The 16,052-nt window shown below is 45.3% G+C and overlaps 1 protein-coding gene across 3 annotated transcripts in view; it reads left to right on the top strand.

Moving 5' to 3' along the window:
* Window positions 1-16,052, top strand: part of crocc (ciliary rootlet coiled-coil, rootletin) — a 29,465-nt gene that overhangs the window by 10,299 nt on the left and 3,114 nt on the right. For all 3 annotated transcript variants that reach the window (XM_074635298.1, XM_074635291.1, XM_074635283.1), the window contains 25 exons: window positions 87-173; window positions 248-460; window positions 1,690-1,889; window positions 1,990-2,172; window positions 2,718-2,862; window positions 2,967-3,113; window positions 3,998-4,228; window positions 4,458-4,651; window positions 4,734-4,861; window positions 5,078-5,247; window positions 5,343-5,522; window positions 6,149-6,283; window positions 6,387-6,530; window positions 8,056-8,294; window positions 8,379-8,538; window positions 8,637-8,804; window positions 8,895-9,315; window positions 10,157-10,314; window positions 10,414-10,534; window positions 11,166-11,329; window positions 11,884-12,099; window positions 12,932-13,156; window positions 13,245-13,394; window positions 13,570-13,770; window positions 14,798-14,929. In XM_074635298.1, coding sequence (XP_074491399.1) covers window positions 87-173; window positions 248-460; window positions 1,690-1,889; window positions 1,990-2,172; window positions 2,718-2,862; window positions 2,967-3,113; window positions 3,998-4,228; window positions 4,458-4,651; window positions 4,734-4,861; window positions 5,078-5,247; window positions 5,343-5,522; window positions 6,149-6,283; window positions 6,387-6,530; window positions 8,056-8,294; window positions 8,379-8,538; window positions 8,637-8,804; window positions 8,895-9,315; window positions 10,157-10,314; window positions 10,414-10,534; window positions 11,166-11,329; window positions 11,884-12,099; window positions 12,932-13,156; window positions 13,245-13,394; window positions 13,570-13,770; window positions 14,798-14,929 — 4,512 coding nt within the window. The remainder of the gene's footprint in view (window positions 1-86; window positions 174-247; window positions 461-1,689; window positions 1,890-1,989; window positions 2,173-2,717; window positions 2,863-2,966; window positions 3,114-3,997; window positions 4,229-4,457; window positions 4,652-4,733; window positions 4,862-5,077; window positions 5,248-5,342; window positions 5,523-6,148; window positions 6,284-6,386; window positions 6,531-8,055; window positions 8,295-8,378; window positions 8,539-8,636; window positions 8,805-8,894; window positions 9,316-10,156; window positions 10,315-10,413; window positions 10,535-11,165; window positions 11,330-11,883; window positions 12,100-12,931; window positions 13,157-13,244; window positions 13,395-13,569; window positions 13,771-14,797; window positions 14,930-16,052) is intronic.

Raw genomic sequence — 16,052 nt, 5'->3', positions numbered from 1 at the left:
AGCACTGTGTTTCAAATTGTTCTTGTCATAAATCATAAATAAAAAATTAATAACAAAAATAAATGTTTCATTTTGTTTTCTTTCAGGAGCAAAGTGGTAATGATGAGACTGACATGCAGGTGATGAGAGCTCACACTGAGACGCTGTTAGACACCATGCGGGACATCGCTCAGGTAAACAACTACACATATGCACACAATTTTATATCACAAAGATGTGAGTGCTTCATTGTAATTTTCTTTTGTAGACGGTTTTGTCCGATGGAGACTCGTCATCAGAGGCAGACCAGGACAACTCTGGGGCTCCGCTGCTAACATTGATCCGTGGCTTCTCCCCTCACCGCTGCTCCTCTCCTCGCATGTCGACCTCCCCATCTCGGCCCTCCTCGCTGGCTCCTCTTTCTGAGGCGGCGCTGTCAGCTTTGCGCTCTGCAGTCACAAACAAGACGCTGCAGCTGCAGGTGACATGTGAATTCATTCACTACAGTAATTGTTTCAGGAGGAAAGCACATTGGGGATGATGACGATACAGGGACAACTAAAAATAATGCTGATTTTGTAAGGACTGTGTTTTCATTGTAGTACTTTCACAGGTTATTATGATACACATGTATTGAGAATATTTTGATATAAATGGTCACAATAACTACAGAGAGAGAGAGGGGAGACGATGCTTTTTTAACAGTTAGTCACAACCAGTGGGTAACCTCCGAATCTGAGAACTGACCTTAAACTTGCATTCTTTCTAACAGCCAGCAGGAGGCGACTCCTCTGGTTGCAAAAAGAAGTCTGATTGTATAGAAGTCTATGAGAAAATGAGCCTACTTCTCACTTGATTTATTACCTCAGTAAACATTGTAAACATGAGTTTATGGTCTCAATCACTAGTTTCAAGTCTTCTTCAATACAGCATGATGTTCATTTAATAAATTATGTTCCTATTTAGAGTCAAATAGACCATAAAGCAGGGGATGCTTTAGGGCGTGGCTACCTTGCGATTGATAGGTTGCTACCACGGCGTTGTCCGGTCTGGGAGTTGTCCGTGTTTTCGTCTTACAACTTTAACTCTTTCACAGTGTGTTTTCAGTTCATGAAAGTTAATTAAAACTTTTTTGGTTGCCTGAAAATGTCTTATTCAGCGATCGGTTGTACTTAGCTCCACCCTCTTGTGTTAGTTGTGGTTGCAAAAAGTAGTCCACAAACCAATGGGTGACATCACTGTGACTACGTCCACTTCTTATATACAGTCTACGGTCACAACATTACAGCAGTCCTCTAACCTTTAGGCTTCCACAGCCACAATGAGAGCAGCTGTCTACTCATAGCAGAGCTTAAAGGGTCAGTTAACTCAAATAATGGCTGATGGTTTTGGCTTTATTTGACCAGATATTAGATTTCTGACTCCATCCAAATACAGAGGCAGTTAATAGAATTTTAATTTTGGTGCTTGTGGTGAAAATAATTAAAAATGTGTTTCTGTTACTCTGGATAACACACAGACCTCATTTCATTATTTTTTTTACCAAAGAAATAGTCCTACAAACAAAATTCCATTCACCTCCATTGTTTTGGTAGTGGAGACAGAAATTTTAGAGATGGAGATCTCAAAATCTTGGCAAATAAAACCAAAACAATCTGCACAAATAGATACTACTGGAGGTAAGTGACCCCACTTGTGTTGTGTTTGCAGGATGTGCGAGGGCGTCTGCTCTCTGCCCAGTCCTCAGTTCAACAGTTGCGTAAGCAGCTTTCAGAGACTGATTTGGCTAAAAAAGATGCAGAACAGCGAAACCAAGCTCTGCAGAGAGAGAGGGATGCTGCTCAGAGAGAGAGGGAAACCACACAGAGAGAAAAGGATCGCCTGAAGCAGGAGAGAGACACGCTGGCCAGGTTTACAGACACTTATATCACCTTACACAATCTGCTTCTTATCCTTGAAACTATAACTCTACAATACACCGTTCTCCTTCACACATCATAAACATCGCAGTGAGAAGGTGAGCTTGGAGAAGAACTTGCAGGCGGCACAGAGCAGCAACCAGATCCTACAGATGGACTGTGAGAAGCTTCAGCTGACCGCGGCGTCCACGCAGCGAGAGCGAGATCACGAGAGGGAGGAGAAGGAGGCCGCCACTCAGGAGAGAGAGCGGTCGAAGGCAGAGACTCAGAGGATGTAAGTAGGCTAATTGATGGGGATTAAGTGAATGTGATGTGGTCGCTAATCCACAAGGTGTTGTGCAGCCAACACACAGTTCATATGACCACAGGAAGACATTCATAAGATCTGTATTAGCTTCCTATACAGAGAGATCTTCATTTATAAACCCCTCCTGACCTCCTTCACCAACCCCAAACATCGGTGAGCAGATACGATGCAAGCTCTTTATGCAAAGCACCATAGCAGAGCCGCCCTGACACATTTACAACATGAAATTCATCTTTCACATATCAGACAAGCACAGTACGTCTATGTACGTATGCCCAATAGATTTAGTAGCTTTATAATGCTCATGACTTCTAATGTATGTCTCATCTTAGAGCATACACTGTATTTCACCCATAATTCCCCTGCACATGGCGATAAGCTTAACACACCAACAAGCACGCGCACACACACACACACACACACACACACACACACACACACACAGAGCCTCTCATTTGTAGCTGTAAAAGGTATTGTTATAGTACTGCATGTGTATTGTTTTGTTGCTACAGACAAAAGCAGTGGGATCAGAGTGAGAATCGAGCCTCCGCTCAGCGTGGAGAGCTGTCTGCAGCGAGGGAGACTCACCAGCAGGGGGAGGTTGAGCGGCAGCTGCTGCAGCGAGAGAAAGCCCAACTCTCTGAAGCACTTGCTCGGGTAAGAAAAGTCAACTTGTGCTCATTTAACTTTTTTGTAGATTTTAATATTCTGTGTTCTCATGTCGTGTGTGACCTTTTATATGACCCTCATTTCCCCTTCAGGCTGAGGGCAGCAACGCAGAGCTCTCTCTGCTGCTTAACAAGCTGCAGTCTGAGGATGCAGCTCTCAGGGACTCTCTGGCCAAGATGGGAAGCATGAATGAGGGACTGGCCCAGGACAAAACTGACCTAAACAGCTATATTCTCCAGGTAAGATAATTTCAGGAATGTTTTTGACCTCTTAAAGGGTTCAGTATGCTGGAAATTGAACTAGTTCATGTGATGTGTCCTAAGTGTTTTATACCTGTTTATATCTAAGGTGGAGCAAAGGCCTGCATCCATAGCTCCTTTGGCTGTATAACACTACACTCCCTTATCTATTTCCATCTATCCCTCTTTCACGCGTCTTGTAGTCTCGATGCAACGACTTGTACCAATGAGGATAAGGGCGTATTCATGATGTTGCCCTTGGTTACACACACAAAAAAAAGTGACAAAGCAGTTTTGTGAAGAATGAAAACAGTCGAGCCCCTAAAACAGGGATGTTTGAAAACGCTGCTGACCTCATTTTAGTTTTAAAACTCCGGGGTTGCGTTATAACTGAACGGACAGAAACAGAGACCTTTAAAAACGATGACGCAGACACCAACGTTCACTTCTTGATTGGGTCCGTCAGTCATGACGTGTCCTGATTCGTCACGACCCATCATGTGAACCTTTTCCGGAAGAAAACAAACAACATCAGCCTCGACCACCAGTGGTTAATTTCAACATGGATAACAAATGACAAGCGTTACTGACCTTTTTGTCTCTGCTAGCAGCTGTTGTGCAGTTAAGTTCTGCATTTTGTAATGCTACTACTGCCTACATGCGCAGGAGGCAAGCTATTATTCAAGCACTTTGCATCAATTCCCGTGTCCAGCGCTGCTTCCTGTTTACACCGGCACACGCTTACGTTTTCAGGCATGGTAGTATGGACAGAGATTAATTATGAAACGACCTTAAAATGCTCGTCTGGACGGAGATGTTTTTTTTTTTTTTAAATGTATAAGTGTGGATGTAGCCTCAGCTTCCTTTCTTCTCTCGTCTCTTAGCTGGAGGAAGAGAAGGCCCTTCTGCAGACTCAGAAACGGGAGGCGGAGCAGGAGAAGTTGACCATCAGAGATGAGCTGGTCCGGTTGGAGCAGGACCGGCTGGAGCTGGACTCGGCCCGCATCACGCTGCACCAGTCACTACAGGACGCCGAGCTAAGCCGGGTGGGGATGGAGGCAGAGCTCCAGAGTCTCAGGGCTGAGAGATTTAAGCTGCAGGAGAGAGTCACCCAGGTACATGACAGATTATATTACATCATCAACACATAAGAGAAAGCTATGGGCGATGCACTGATTAGGTCGGTAACGTGACTTAATTTAGCGATACTTCTTATGCAGCTACAGTGATGCTTTATCAATGTTTATTTGGCTAAAATAGCGATGGAAACTGTACACATGTTTTTTTATTCCTTTGTTTGTTTCTTGTCTCTCACATTGTTTCTTTTTTGGCTTTTGTTGACAGCTTTGTGGCGAGGTGACCTCTCTAGGATCAGAGCTGAGTCTAACCAGAGGAGAGGGCCAGAGGAACGAGGTGGCTTTAGAGGAAATCGGCCGCGGTCGGGTAGAACTGGCCCGAGACAAAGCAGCGCTGGTGGTCCAGCTGACGGCATCTGAGAGAGAAAACACCGTGCTGTCAGAGGAACTAACTGCTTTCAGGTGTGTGATGTTGTTTGTGTCACTGACACGTGTGTTTTCATGAGTGTGTTTGTGTGTGTAACTTGTGTTTGTAACCGCGCAGGTCGGAGCGGGAGTCCCTGGAAACCAGTCTGTTCGAGTTGCAGCAGCAGCTTGTTCAGGTGGAGTCTCGTCGGGAGCAGCTGGAGATGGAAAACCAAAACCTCAGAGTCCGCTGTGAGACAGTTACAGGTGAGTGACAAAGTATGTAGGAGAAAACAAACAAAGGCAAAGAGAGAAGAGGATTTTGAGTAGAGAATTAGTCACAAATATGCCTCTTTAAGAGCTGAACTAAAGATGTTTGGTGTAATGGGAATGACAGTTGGTCGGGAATATGACAGAATGAGAAGCTAATGGTTGAGTCCTGTGTTTCCCTCTCCTGGATGTTTTCCTGGATGGGATTTCCAGCTGAACTGAGGCGTGTACGCTCGGAGGGGGAGAATGTTTTGGCCCAGGCTGAGAGGGAGAAACAGGCTCTGACTCAGACTCTAAATGCTGCACAGATGGAGGCCCAGCAGGCTTTACGCAAGGCCATCTCCGAACATCAAGAGGAGGTGGAGAGGCTGGTCTCAGAAAAGGTCAGAAGGTTCAGCGGTAGACCTATTTTTACTTTTCGGATGACACTGATGACTCTTTAATCCATCTTTGTGCTCTCGGCTGCTCTGATTCACAGGAAGTCGTGCGGCACAGCCTGCTGATGGAGCATGATGGCACTCTGCGGAGGCTCCGGCAGGAGGCGGAGGATCAGCTCCACAGGGCAGAGAGAGAAAGAGAGGAGCTGCAGGATGAACTGAGGAGTCTACAGCATGACAGAGATCAGAGTCTGCTCCAGGCTGAGACTGAGAAACAACAGGTCTGATCTGAGTTCAAGCCTCTGAGAAAATCCTCCTAATAATTAGGTTATGTTTTCACCGGCGTTGGTTTGTTTGTCTGTCTGTCTGTCTGTTAGCAGGATTACTCCAAAAGTTTGCTAAAGGATTTGAATGAAATATTTTGGAGGGGTGGGGTGTGGCACAATGAACAATTCATTAGATTTTTTTTAACTCCACACACGACAGATACGTGTGTTGATGTGTGGCGAGACAGGTGCGGGAGCTGCTGTCTGTCCGCGCCGAGAAAGAAAAGAAGCGGTAGATGACGGGATGAGTGACAACGTAGTGTAACGTTATACAGACATAACAAGGCTGCTGAATGAGAGAGGCATCTGCCAATACGTTACACGGAAACACACCGTGTTAATAATAAGCCGACCACCTCACGGTACCGCCAGCTGTGAGCTGATCTGTTTTTAACGTCAGGCACCTTGGCGAAGGTCTTTGCTCTCCGAGTGCCATTTTAGTTATAATAATGTTTTCAAACATGTTGTCCTTTCTGTCATGGTAGTTCAATAGATACAGTATGGAGACAGTGTGGCTCAGCTCCGGTACATCTGTTGTAAGTTCTTCCCCTCTGTTAACCAGACCTTTCCTCTCTTCCCAGGCCCTTTCTCTGAAGGAGGCAGAGAAAACAGTTCTGTCCGACAGGGTGTCCACCCTGCAGGCCGAGCTGTCAGCTGTAGCCCTGGAGGCCGAGCGAATATCGAGAGAAGCAGCTCATTACAGAGAGCAGGAGCAGGTGATGTGACTTCCTGTCTGAATCATCTTCTATCTTCTCTAACACAAACGCATAAGGAAAATTTACTAAATTGCCTTTTTGTTGACGTTTTGCTGTTACACAGATCAGAGTTGGGGCTCTGACCAGCGACCTGCTGGAGCTTCGCTCTCAGCTGGAGGATGCAGCGTCTGTCCATGAAAGGGAACTCCAGAGTCTACGAGAGACTTGTACTGATCTGCAAGCACGTGCTGATGTTGCTCTCAAAGAGGTAGATGATGCTGTACAAGTGGGAACATGAGAGTGATGCAGTATAAATCAGAAAGCACATACCTCCACCAAGGCTGCACATCCCTTAAGGTGTTATTTTAAAAATAGAAAACTAAATTTTGTATGCATTTACACGTAGTAACAATCATGGGATTCATGTGCTGTGTTTTTGTCATCACAGTAGGTGTACTACGTCATGAGAAAACTAGAAAAGGTTGAAGAATCTACATGTGCTCACTACTGAAAATTTGCAGTTGAAACATTTGAGCTAGTTGATGTACTGAAACAGTCAAAATACAAATACTGAAAGGAGTTGAAATGTAAGCTGAAGTGAAAGGAGTTGAAGATTTAAGCAGAGATTCAGACCGAAAGCAGCCCTGTGTTAAAACAATGCAGGGGGCTGCGTTGCTGGAGGTGTGTTGTTTTAGATACTGGTGAGACATGAAATACAATCCAGAAATCCAGTTTGAGTAACAAATGAATGTGTTTAAAGGTTGTGGCTAGAAGGTAACTCTTGAGATGGTTATGTTTAGGCATTGACCTTGAATGGTTACGGTTAGGATACGTCGGGCAGCGAGTGTTGTGAGAGTTTTTGCTAGTTTTCACAATTTGCGGGTTACCTTCAAGACACAACCGTGTTTAAAGGTTTGCCAGATGCCGAAACACTGCCCAGTGGGTTATGATACTCAGGATTTTACAACTCTGGAAAGTTTAATAGCTAAACAGTAGAACTATGACATTCATATTGCAAAGTAATCTACCAGGAATGTGTGCTATTTGATTGGCCAACGCAGCGCCTTGCTGGATGACGTTGCGTTGCAGCTAAAGCTGAGCCCAGATAAACTTTTTTGCCGAAGACCTCTGCGTCGACAGACTGGCTCCATGAATGAGAGTGGTGTTTTTATGCAGGGCTGAAGTCTGTCCAAACGCAGCCTTCCTTCAAGTTAGAGCACTGAAAAGACTTGAAATGTCAGGTGACGTGTGTGTAATAGACTGAGGTGGAAGAGTCAGTTAAAGTGTGAGTGTAAAAACTAAAAGACAATGTCTGTTGAAGGGTCAGCTGAAGTATAATCACTGAAGGCAGCTGAATTAAATTGTGTATGAACAGTGGATGTTGTTTTTAGTTTTACAAAGGACCTAAAAAGGTTTAAAAGTGCAGGCATTGATGATGCAGTTGAATTGCCAGTTGATATGCAACTACTGAGAGCAGCTGAGTTGTCAGTTAAAGAATAAAAGACGAATTACCAATCCTAAAGAAATGTTTTTTTTATCTCTATCTTGGATCTGCGTCAGCATACATGTAGTTATAGACAATTACAATATTAAACATGCCCTATAGCGTGGTTAATAAACTTGCCCCTGTGGCAACGAGGCCAAACCTTCCACCAAAAGTTGGTGAAAAACGATATCCTGTGAACTATCAAATAGAAAACAGACCTTCCTGGTCGGCATCGTGAGATAATTCACCACATTTTGAGTGTGTTCGGTTACATCACATAGTACCACACATGACTTTTGCCCTCCAGCTAGACCAGTGCAGAGCTTCTCTCTCGGCTAACGAGGAGAGTCGAGACCAGCTGAGGCGGGATGTGTTGGACTGTGAGCGACGTCTCAACCAAACTCAGGACGCATCAGAAAACAGCAGAAGAGAGGGAGCGGAGCTGCGACGCAGCCTCGCTGACGTCTCCAAGGAGAGAGACACGCTGGGCCAGTCCAACACTCAGCTGAGAGAAACTCTACGAAGTGCAGAAACGGAGAGGATCAGGTAAACACTTCAACTGATGGGAAAGTATTCATTGAGAGTAAAGTGTTTTCACTGTCACTGAGTGTGTGTGTGTTGGCTTTTCAGTGTGAAGCGACAGTGTGAGGAGAAGGAGCAGAGGCTGGCTGTGCTGGAGGAGAATCTGTCATCTAATCAGAAGGAGGTGACGGAGCTGCGGAGCTGCCTGAGGGAAGTTGAACGGTCTCGACTCGAAGCTCGACGAGAACTCCAGGAGCTCCGCAGACAGGTCAGACATACTGCCACCCCTCCTTCACACCTCTGAGACATTTAGAAAGAAGCTTTGTTTTCAGTCTAGATGTGATTCTGTGCTTTTCTTGGCTCCAGCTGAAGGTTCTGGATGGAGAGAAGGAGCAGAGAGCGAGGGAGGTGGCGGAGCTGCAGACTCGCCTGTCACTCGAGGAGCAAAGAGACGAGGAGAGAGGGAAAGAGGTTTTCACCCTCAAACAGAAGTTAACTGAGGCTGAAACAGCTCGAGAATCCCTCAAGAAAGAGGTGAGGATGGAGGAAAGTGAAAACACATTATGCGCATACTTGCTGTCTTCACTGCGTCACAATTTCTCATTCTTTTGTATGTCAATGTAGCTTTCTGTGACTCAAAGGCGCCTGCTGGAGTCTGAGTCGGGCTGGCGGGGCTGCGAGAGAGAACTGACCGCTCAGCTGCAGGAGGCGCGTGGCTGCGAGAAGAAGCTGCAGGATGAAGCCAAGAATTTGGCGCTGCGCGCTCAGGCTGCTCAGGACTCTACCGCTCAGTCCAGCCTGCAACTGAGCGAGGCCCAGGGCCGCCTGGCCGCCACAGAGGCGGAGCTGACCCGGGCCGAGGCAGGCAGGAGGGACCTGGAGTTTCGTCTGAGCAGCCTTCAGTCGGCACTGACGCGCACGCTGGGCATCGGAGCAAGCGGCAGGGGAGGCAGGGGGAGGAGTCCGGGGGGCTCCCCATCACCAGGCTCGATGTCACGCCACCACAGCATCTCACCCCTGCGCTCCTCGCTGTCCCCTCCCAAAGGTGAGAATGAAACATGCTGCTTTAACTCTGCAACATAGGATTTAGACATTTATAAAGACATTAAATGTACCTTGGTAACTAGAAAATGAATTCTAATTTAGCGTAATTATTTTTTAGGACTGTCTCAAAGAAAATTCCTTTTAGCTGATTAAAGGTCCAGTGTGTAGGATTTGGTGACTTCTAGTGGTGTGGTTTCAGATTGCAACCAACTGAGTACCCCTCCGCTCACTCCTCTCTTTCCAAGACTGTGGTAATGTGAGTCGCCGAGTGCAAAACCGTGGTAACACCATTTGCCTCGCTCAGAGGACATCCTTACCTTAATAACACTACTTTAGGAGCAACAGAAATCAGACAGCGGCTGGCAGTACAACGGTTTTGCAATCTGCGGCTCACGTTACTGCAGTTTAACAAGCGTGTCTGAGAACTACGGTGGCCTTCAGGTAACGTAAAAACATGAAAGGCTCTCTCTAGAGCCAGCGTTTGGTTTGTCCGTTCTGGGCTACTGTAGAAACATGACGGAGCAACATAGCGAACTCCGTGAAGAGGAGTTAACGAAAACACAACAATTTTTAGTATCAGGGGATTAAACACTAATGAAAACATAGTTATGAATATTATATTCCATTTCTGCTAATAGATCCCCCGAAATGTTACCCACTGTTCCTTTAAAATGTTTTTTACTAGATTCTTGAGATATAAAGTATAGCAGATTATACCAATGAGCCATATCTCATATCCAGTATAATGTGATCCCTCCTTCCCTCCTTTAGATGGCCCAACATAAAAGAAATCTATTTATTTGTACAAGATGCATGCAACTCTTTATATTTCATTTTTACAGATTTTCGAGTAAGCACCCCTGACAATACTTTAAGCTCATTGTCTCCTGAGAGAGGGGATACACCGCTGCCTCTCCCTCAGCCAGAGCTGGACCCCGACACACTGCGAAGTGATCTGAGAGACTTCCTCCAGGAGCTGCGTGAGGCACAGAGAGAGAGGGTAACAGAGCTGCTCATCATAAAGTAAATATTAATAATAATTCAGGGATATTGTTTGTGTTTGTCTGGTTCAAGTCTCTGTTTATTGCTCATTTTGAAGGATGATGCTCGATGCCAGCTGGGGGCCTTGCAGCGGGAGCTGGACGAGCTGACGGGGGAACGAGAGTGTGCTCTGAGTCGTCTCACTCACCTGGAAAACACCTTACAGGAATACCAAGATGGTAAAACATTTTACTTTTGTCCATGTAGTTTCAGAAGAAAAGCCCTTAAAGGCAGGGTCGGTGATGTTGAGAAACTAGCAAGAGTGCACTAGATTTTTAAGATGATCCAACTGAAAATTGGAGCCCAGTGTTGCCAACTCTTTTCCAGTGAAAGTAGCTCGCAGCACCAGCTTCAGAGAGAAAGTCAGCAACACTGACAGCCTGTCATTTCAGGCCTCCCTCCAAAGCCACTCCCCCCAAATTATCATAATGAACGTAAACGGCAAACATGGCTATTGTTAGTACTCACAGCTGTCAAGTTATCAGCTTGTGGAACACACCTGTGACGCGCAATGGGAGTGCACGGGTAAACAGGCAGACAGGTAGTCCATCCAGTCATTACATTTGAGCTGAATGAAATGATTGGACGGGTTTATTACAGTCCTATAACATCAACAGATACCACATTTTCCTTGTTTTTCAGTCAGAGCATTTGATTTATTGATCGCTGTAAGGATGTAATGAAAATTTCAACTAATATAACAAAAAATGTTTCTAAAATCTTTTTTAAAAAACAACAACCCTGCCTTTAACTAAAAGACAAAATGATCACGAAGACGTCTTTAATGTGTGTTAATGTGTGTGATTGCAGGGAAGCGCGGACTGGACGAGCGTCTGACCACCACTCAGATTTTGCTCCAGCAGCAGGAGGAGGCGGTGAGGAGAGGAGACAGAGAGAGGAGAGCGCTCACCGACAGGGTGAAGGATTTAGAGCGAGCGCTGCAGGCCTCTGAGATGGATAAAAAACACACACAGGTACACACACGTTTGTGTACTCGCATATAAACACCATGTATTTGTACTGTCACCCGCACAGCAGTGACCGCTGATCTGCCATGATCAGCATATGGCAGCACTCAACAGTAGGGCGATATGTAATAACAGCAGATTGCCACACACATAGTGCCACACCTCATGTTGTGTCCCTGACAGCTCCCCATATGTCTGTTTTTAACGCCGGCACCTTTCATAATAATTCACCGTCTGGTCAACAGGAGGAGCACGGACACAAAGAGAGAGTGAGGAAAAAGCAGAACAGCCCCGTTAGACAAAACTCTGTGTGGTGCTATTGAAAGAAATTTATATTTGTTGCATTCTTTAAAAGTCTCAGGAGGATTTACGAAGAGACGAGTAAAGTTGGAGCTTAGATGCAGCTGTGGATCATCTGTGTGTGTGTTGTGTCTGTTTGGCCTGTCTGTGCATGCCTCTGTAATCTGGGTCTAAAACTCAGCTCTCCATTATAAAACAAAGAATTTTGCTCCGCCAACCGGCCTTTGAAAATCTTCTCTGTCCTCCCTCCGTCTCTACAGGATCAGTTGAATAAGCAGCGTGCTGCTGAGACGCGTCTGGAGGCGGAGAGGAGGCGTTTGCGGGAGGCGCTGGAGGCAGCTGAAGCCCGGGCCACCAGGGTGGAGCTGGGGAGGCGCAGTCTGGAGGGGGAGCTGCAGAGATTCAAACTGAGTCTGGGAGACCGGGAGGCTGACAGCCAGGCCTCCCAAGAGCGCCACGACTCTTTACTGAAACAGGTACAGCAGGCGGATACCGAGTCCTTTTATTCTCATATCCTGAAGGGCTTAAAGGAACTGTGTGTAGGATTTCAGGGGATCTATTAGCAGAAATGGAATATAATGTTCATAACTATGTTTTCATTAGTGTGTAATTACCTGAAACTAAGAATCTTGTTTCCGTTAGCTTAGAATGAGTTCTTCATATCTACATAGGGAGCGGGTCCTCCTCATGAAGTCCACCACATTGCTCCACCATGTTTCTACAGTAGCACAGAATGGACAAACCAAACTCTGGCTCTAGAGAGCCTTTCATGTTTTTACGTTACCTGAAGGCCACCGTAGTTCTCCAACGCGCTTGTGAAACTGCGGTAACGTGAGCCGCAGAGTGCAAAACCGTGGTACCGCCAGCCGTTGTCTGACTTCTGTTGCTCCTAAAGTAGTGTTATTATGGTAAGGATGGCCTCTGAGTGAAGCGAACGGCGGTTTTGCACTCTGAGGCTCACGTTACCGCAGTTTCCCAAGCGTGTTCAAGAACTACGGTGGCCTTCAGGTAACGTAAAAATGGGAAAGACTCTCTCTAGAGCCAGTGTTTGGTTTGTCCGTTCTGGGCTACTGTAGAAACATGGCGGAGCAACATGAAGAGGACCCGCTCCCTATGTAGATATGAAGAGCTCATTCTAAGCTAACGAAAACACGATCAGCATACTAACATGCTGATGTTCAGCAGGTATAAAGTTAGTTTAGGAGTTAGCATGCTAACATTTACTAATCACCACTAAACACAAAGTGCTCTTCTCTTTTTTGGTTTGCTGACTGAATAACACATACATTTGATTTGTACAAACTGCAGGTGGCAGAAGGAGAAGCCCGTGTGTCTCTGCTCCAGAGAGAGGTAGAGAGGCTGAGCCAGACTCTGCTCAAAGCTCAGGAAGGTGAGTCTTTACTCAAAGAGAAGACCTCTTCCCTCAAAAAGAGCCTGCAGGAGGCGGTGGCTTCTCACAGCAGCACACAGAGTCGTCTGACCGCTCTGCAGAAGACGCTGAGTGTAGCCGAACAGGACAAAAGGCTTCTACAGGTGAGTGAGACAGAAGGGACAAAAAAAGGCCTCGGACAATGTGGATGAAACCCAGACGGAGATGTGATGATTGTTTTGTACCAATAAGGAACGAATGGATGAAACCCGGGCGTCATTAGCGGAGGGGAAAAGGAATATGGTCACTCTCACTGAGCGCGTGCAAAGCTTGCAGAGTGAGCTGGACCAGAGCGAGCTGAGACGAGAGGAAGTGGAGGCTGAGCTCAACAACACTAAAGAGGTGGGGGAGGTAGATGACCTGTGTGTCGACAAACATCTGCACTAATCAAGTCTTCAGCAGAAGAAAGAGTATCTCAATACATAATATTTTATACATTAACACTCTCAACGTGGCTGCTTCTCCGTCTTCTCTAGAGTCATGTGTCTGTATGTGATCTCTGTCTTCCCTCCGTCAGGTTCTGCGTCAGCGCTCGGCCAGTGCCGCAGAGGCTCAGCGTGACGCCCAGTCGGCTCAGACAGAGCGGACCGCTGTAGAGGAGCGACTGCGTGGGCTGCAGCGAGCGGTCGCCATGCTTGAGACTGAGAAAAAAGATGCTGAGAGACAGGCTGTGAGGCTGGAGAAAGACAAAGATGCACTGAGGAATACACTGGATAAGGTCAGCGCTACAGCCTTCATTCAATCGTTTCTTTGTGAATTCAAAAATTCAAAGTTCACATGCTTTATGGACACTTGCTGGGTAACTGCCAAAAAAAATTGTGACCCCATTATGTCACAGCGAGCAACGCGGTATGGAAGACATCGGGTCATAGAGTACCGGGGTCAAAGAGGGTCAGAACATGACAAACAGATTTTATCTATTAAATTACAATTTGAGTCAAAGCATGTTTTGGCTTCACGATGCTATTTTCTCAAGCCCCTCTTAAAACTTTTTCCCATGTGACCTGACGTATGTTTCTGCATGATGACGCTGCTACATGTACAGTATGTGTATACAACCTAGTCAGTGTATTAACGTTACATACAGTAACTTCGATGGCGGTCGGTGTGCTCCCAGTTTGGAGAAGCAGACAGGAGTACCGGCACGAAAGCTAAGCAATGTACTGCTGTGCTGTTATATCGCTCTCTTCAAACTAACAAGACTCCATTCACAAAAGCCATAATTTTACCTTGCAGAACGCAGAGTATACATACAACCTCAATTAAAAAAACTAACATTTTCAATTATTTCCAAACTTCCAAACTTTGACTCAGCTAGTGCTAGTGTTCAAATTATCCATAACCTTATTGATCAGCTTACTTTGGTAACCTACGTCACTGCTTTTTTAAACAGCTGGCTGGGAGCGTTTCCATTTGAAATAAATTGAACAGAACGCAGATGGACCAAACCTTTTAAATGTTTTTGTCTGAATTTGTGTCGCCAAGAGCTCTCATTCTTTGGTCAAATGATGGATACAGGAAGTCTTGGTACTCAAGACATAGAAAAGACAAGAATTGTTGGCTCTATTTGTCCTCGTCTGAGCTCGCCACTATTTTTCATACCCAACATGTAAGTAACGGTGAAATTTATCCATGAAAATAATAATTTTCACTTCTTTGAAAACAAAGCTAAGAGTCGGTCAGGATGTGACTTTCTTTGTAAGGGATCTCACGCTTTCTTATTGGTTACATTTCTATTTCATCAGGTTGAGCGTCAGAAGCTGAAGACTGAGGAAGGCAGCATGCGGCTGTCTGCTGAGAAGAGCCGCTTGGATCGCTCTCTGAACACCACCGAACAGGAGCTGCAGGAAGCACAGCAACAGATACTGATGATGCAGGTGATTAAACCCACACTGACAGATTCTTCAGAAATCACACCTGCTTTCATTAAGGCATACCATACGTAACAAAGGCACAAACCCCTTAGAAGCTCTGGCTGAGTGCTGCAGCGACACGACTCGCCACAGAATTTGTTTTCTTAGCTGCTTCACACCTCAGTGTTACTGAGTCCATCATGTTTCACTGAAGGACAAAGCCAAACACATGCTTTAACGGGCTGCTCACACCTTTTACTGTGTAGACAAATCGGTCTTTAATGTGACAGATCAGCTCCATAGTTTGGGCTTTATAGGTTTTTGTGCAGTATAAATCATTTTCCTTTCACTTATTATTAAACCACACAACCTCCAGTTAAAAGACTGTTTACTTTGTGTGAAACGCTGCGTCTTCAACGACTCCTTTGATGAGAAAAACGTCCCTTTTTCTTCAGTGAATGTTACAGGAGAGGGCTTAGCTTTGTTGCATTGGAAAGATTAACTTAATTAAGAACTCACAGGACATTCAGGCTCGTCTTTGTTACTGCGGAGATAAATCGTTTATTCAACCCTCGTAAATATTCATTCGATTACACCTCTGAAACTTAAGAAGGTCCCGTAAATGTCAAGTGAGGCCAGTGTAACTTAAAAATAACCTCTGGATACATCTGCTTCTTGTTACACATCAAAAATTAGCATTGAAGAGTTGTTTTTCTGTTATTCCTCATCTCCGCACAACTCATTCTTGTTAGTGCTTCACGCAAGAAAACAAAAGGTCAATCCAAACCCCTTAGATATTTCTGGGGAGGCTTCATTTTGCTTAACAACAATCATAACTGTGTTTTTTTTATTTACCACAGACACGCTACAAGACAAGCAAATAAATAAAGCTGCAGTGAGTTTCGTAAGAACTGTGAAAAAGTCATTAAAGTTGTTTATTTCAGGCTGGTTTTACATCCCAGACCACTGTTCATTTCTCCTCATTTAGTCAAACTTTTCTCAGACTGCGGAAGTCTTCATTAACTAAAGCAGTAACTCACAAAGCCTTGAGGTCCTGGGGAAAAAAGCTGCGTAATAATTATAGAACTTAAGAGGCTATTATTGTAAATACATTGCTACATATTTCTTCATTACACCCTGCTGTCAC

Source organism: Sebastes fasciatus, chromosome 1 (assembly GCF_043250625.1).
Source record: "Sebastes fasciatus isolate fSebFas1 chromosome 1, fSebFas1.pri, whole genome shotgun sequence".
NCBI classification, from domain to species: Eukaryota; Metazoa; Chordata; class Actinopteri; order Perciformes; family Sebastidae; genus Sebastes; species Sebastes fasciatus.
This window is presented reverse-complemented; position numbering and strand designations above follow the sequence as displayed.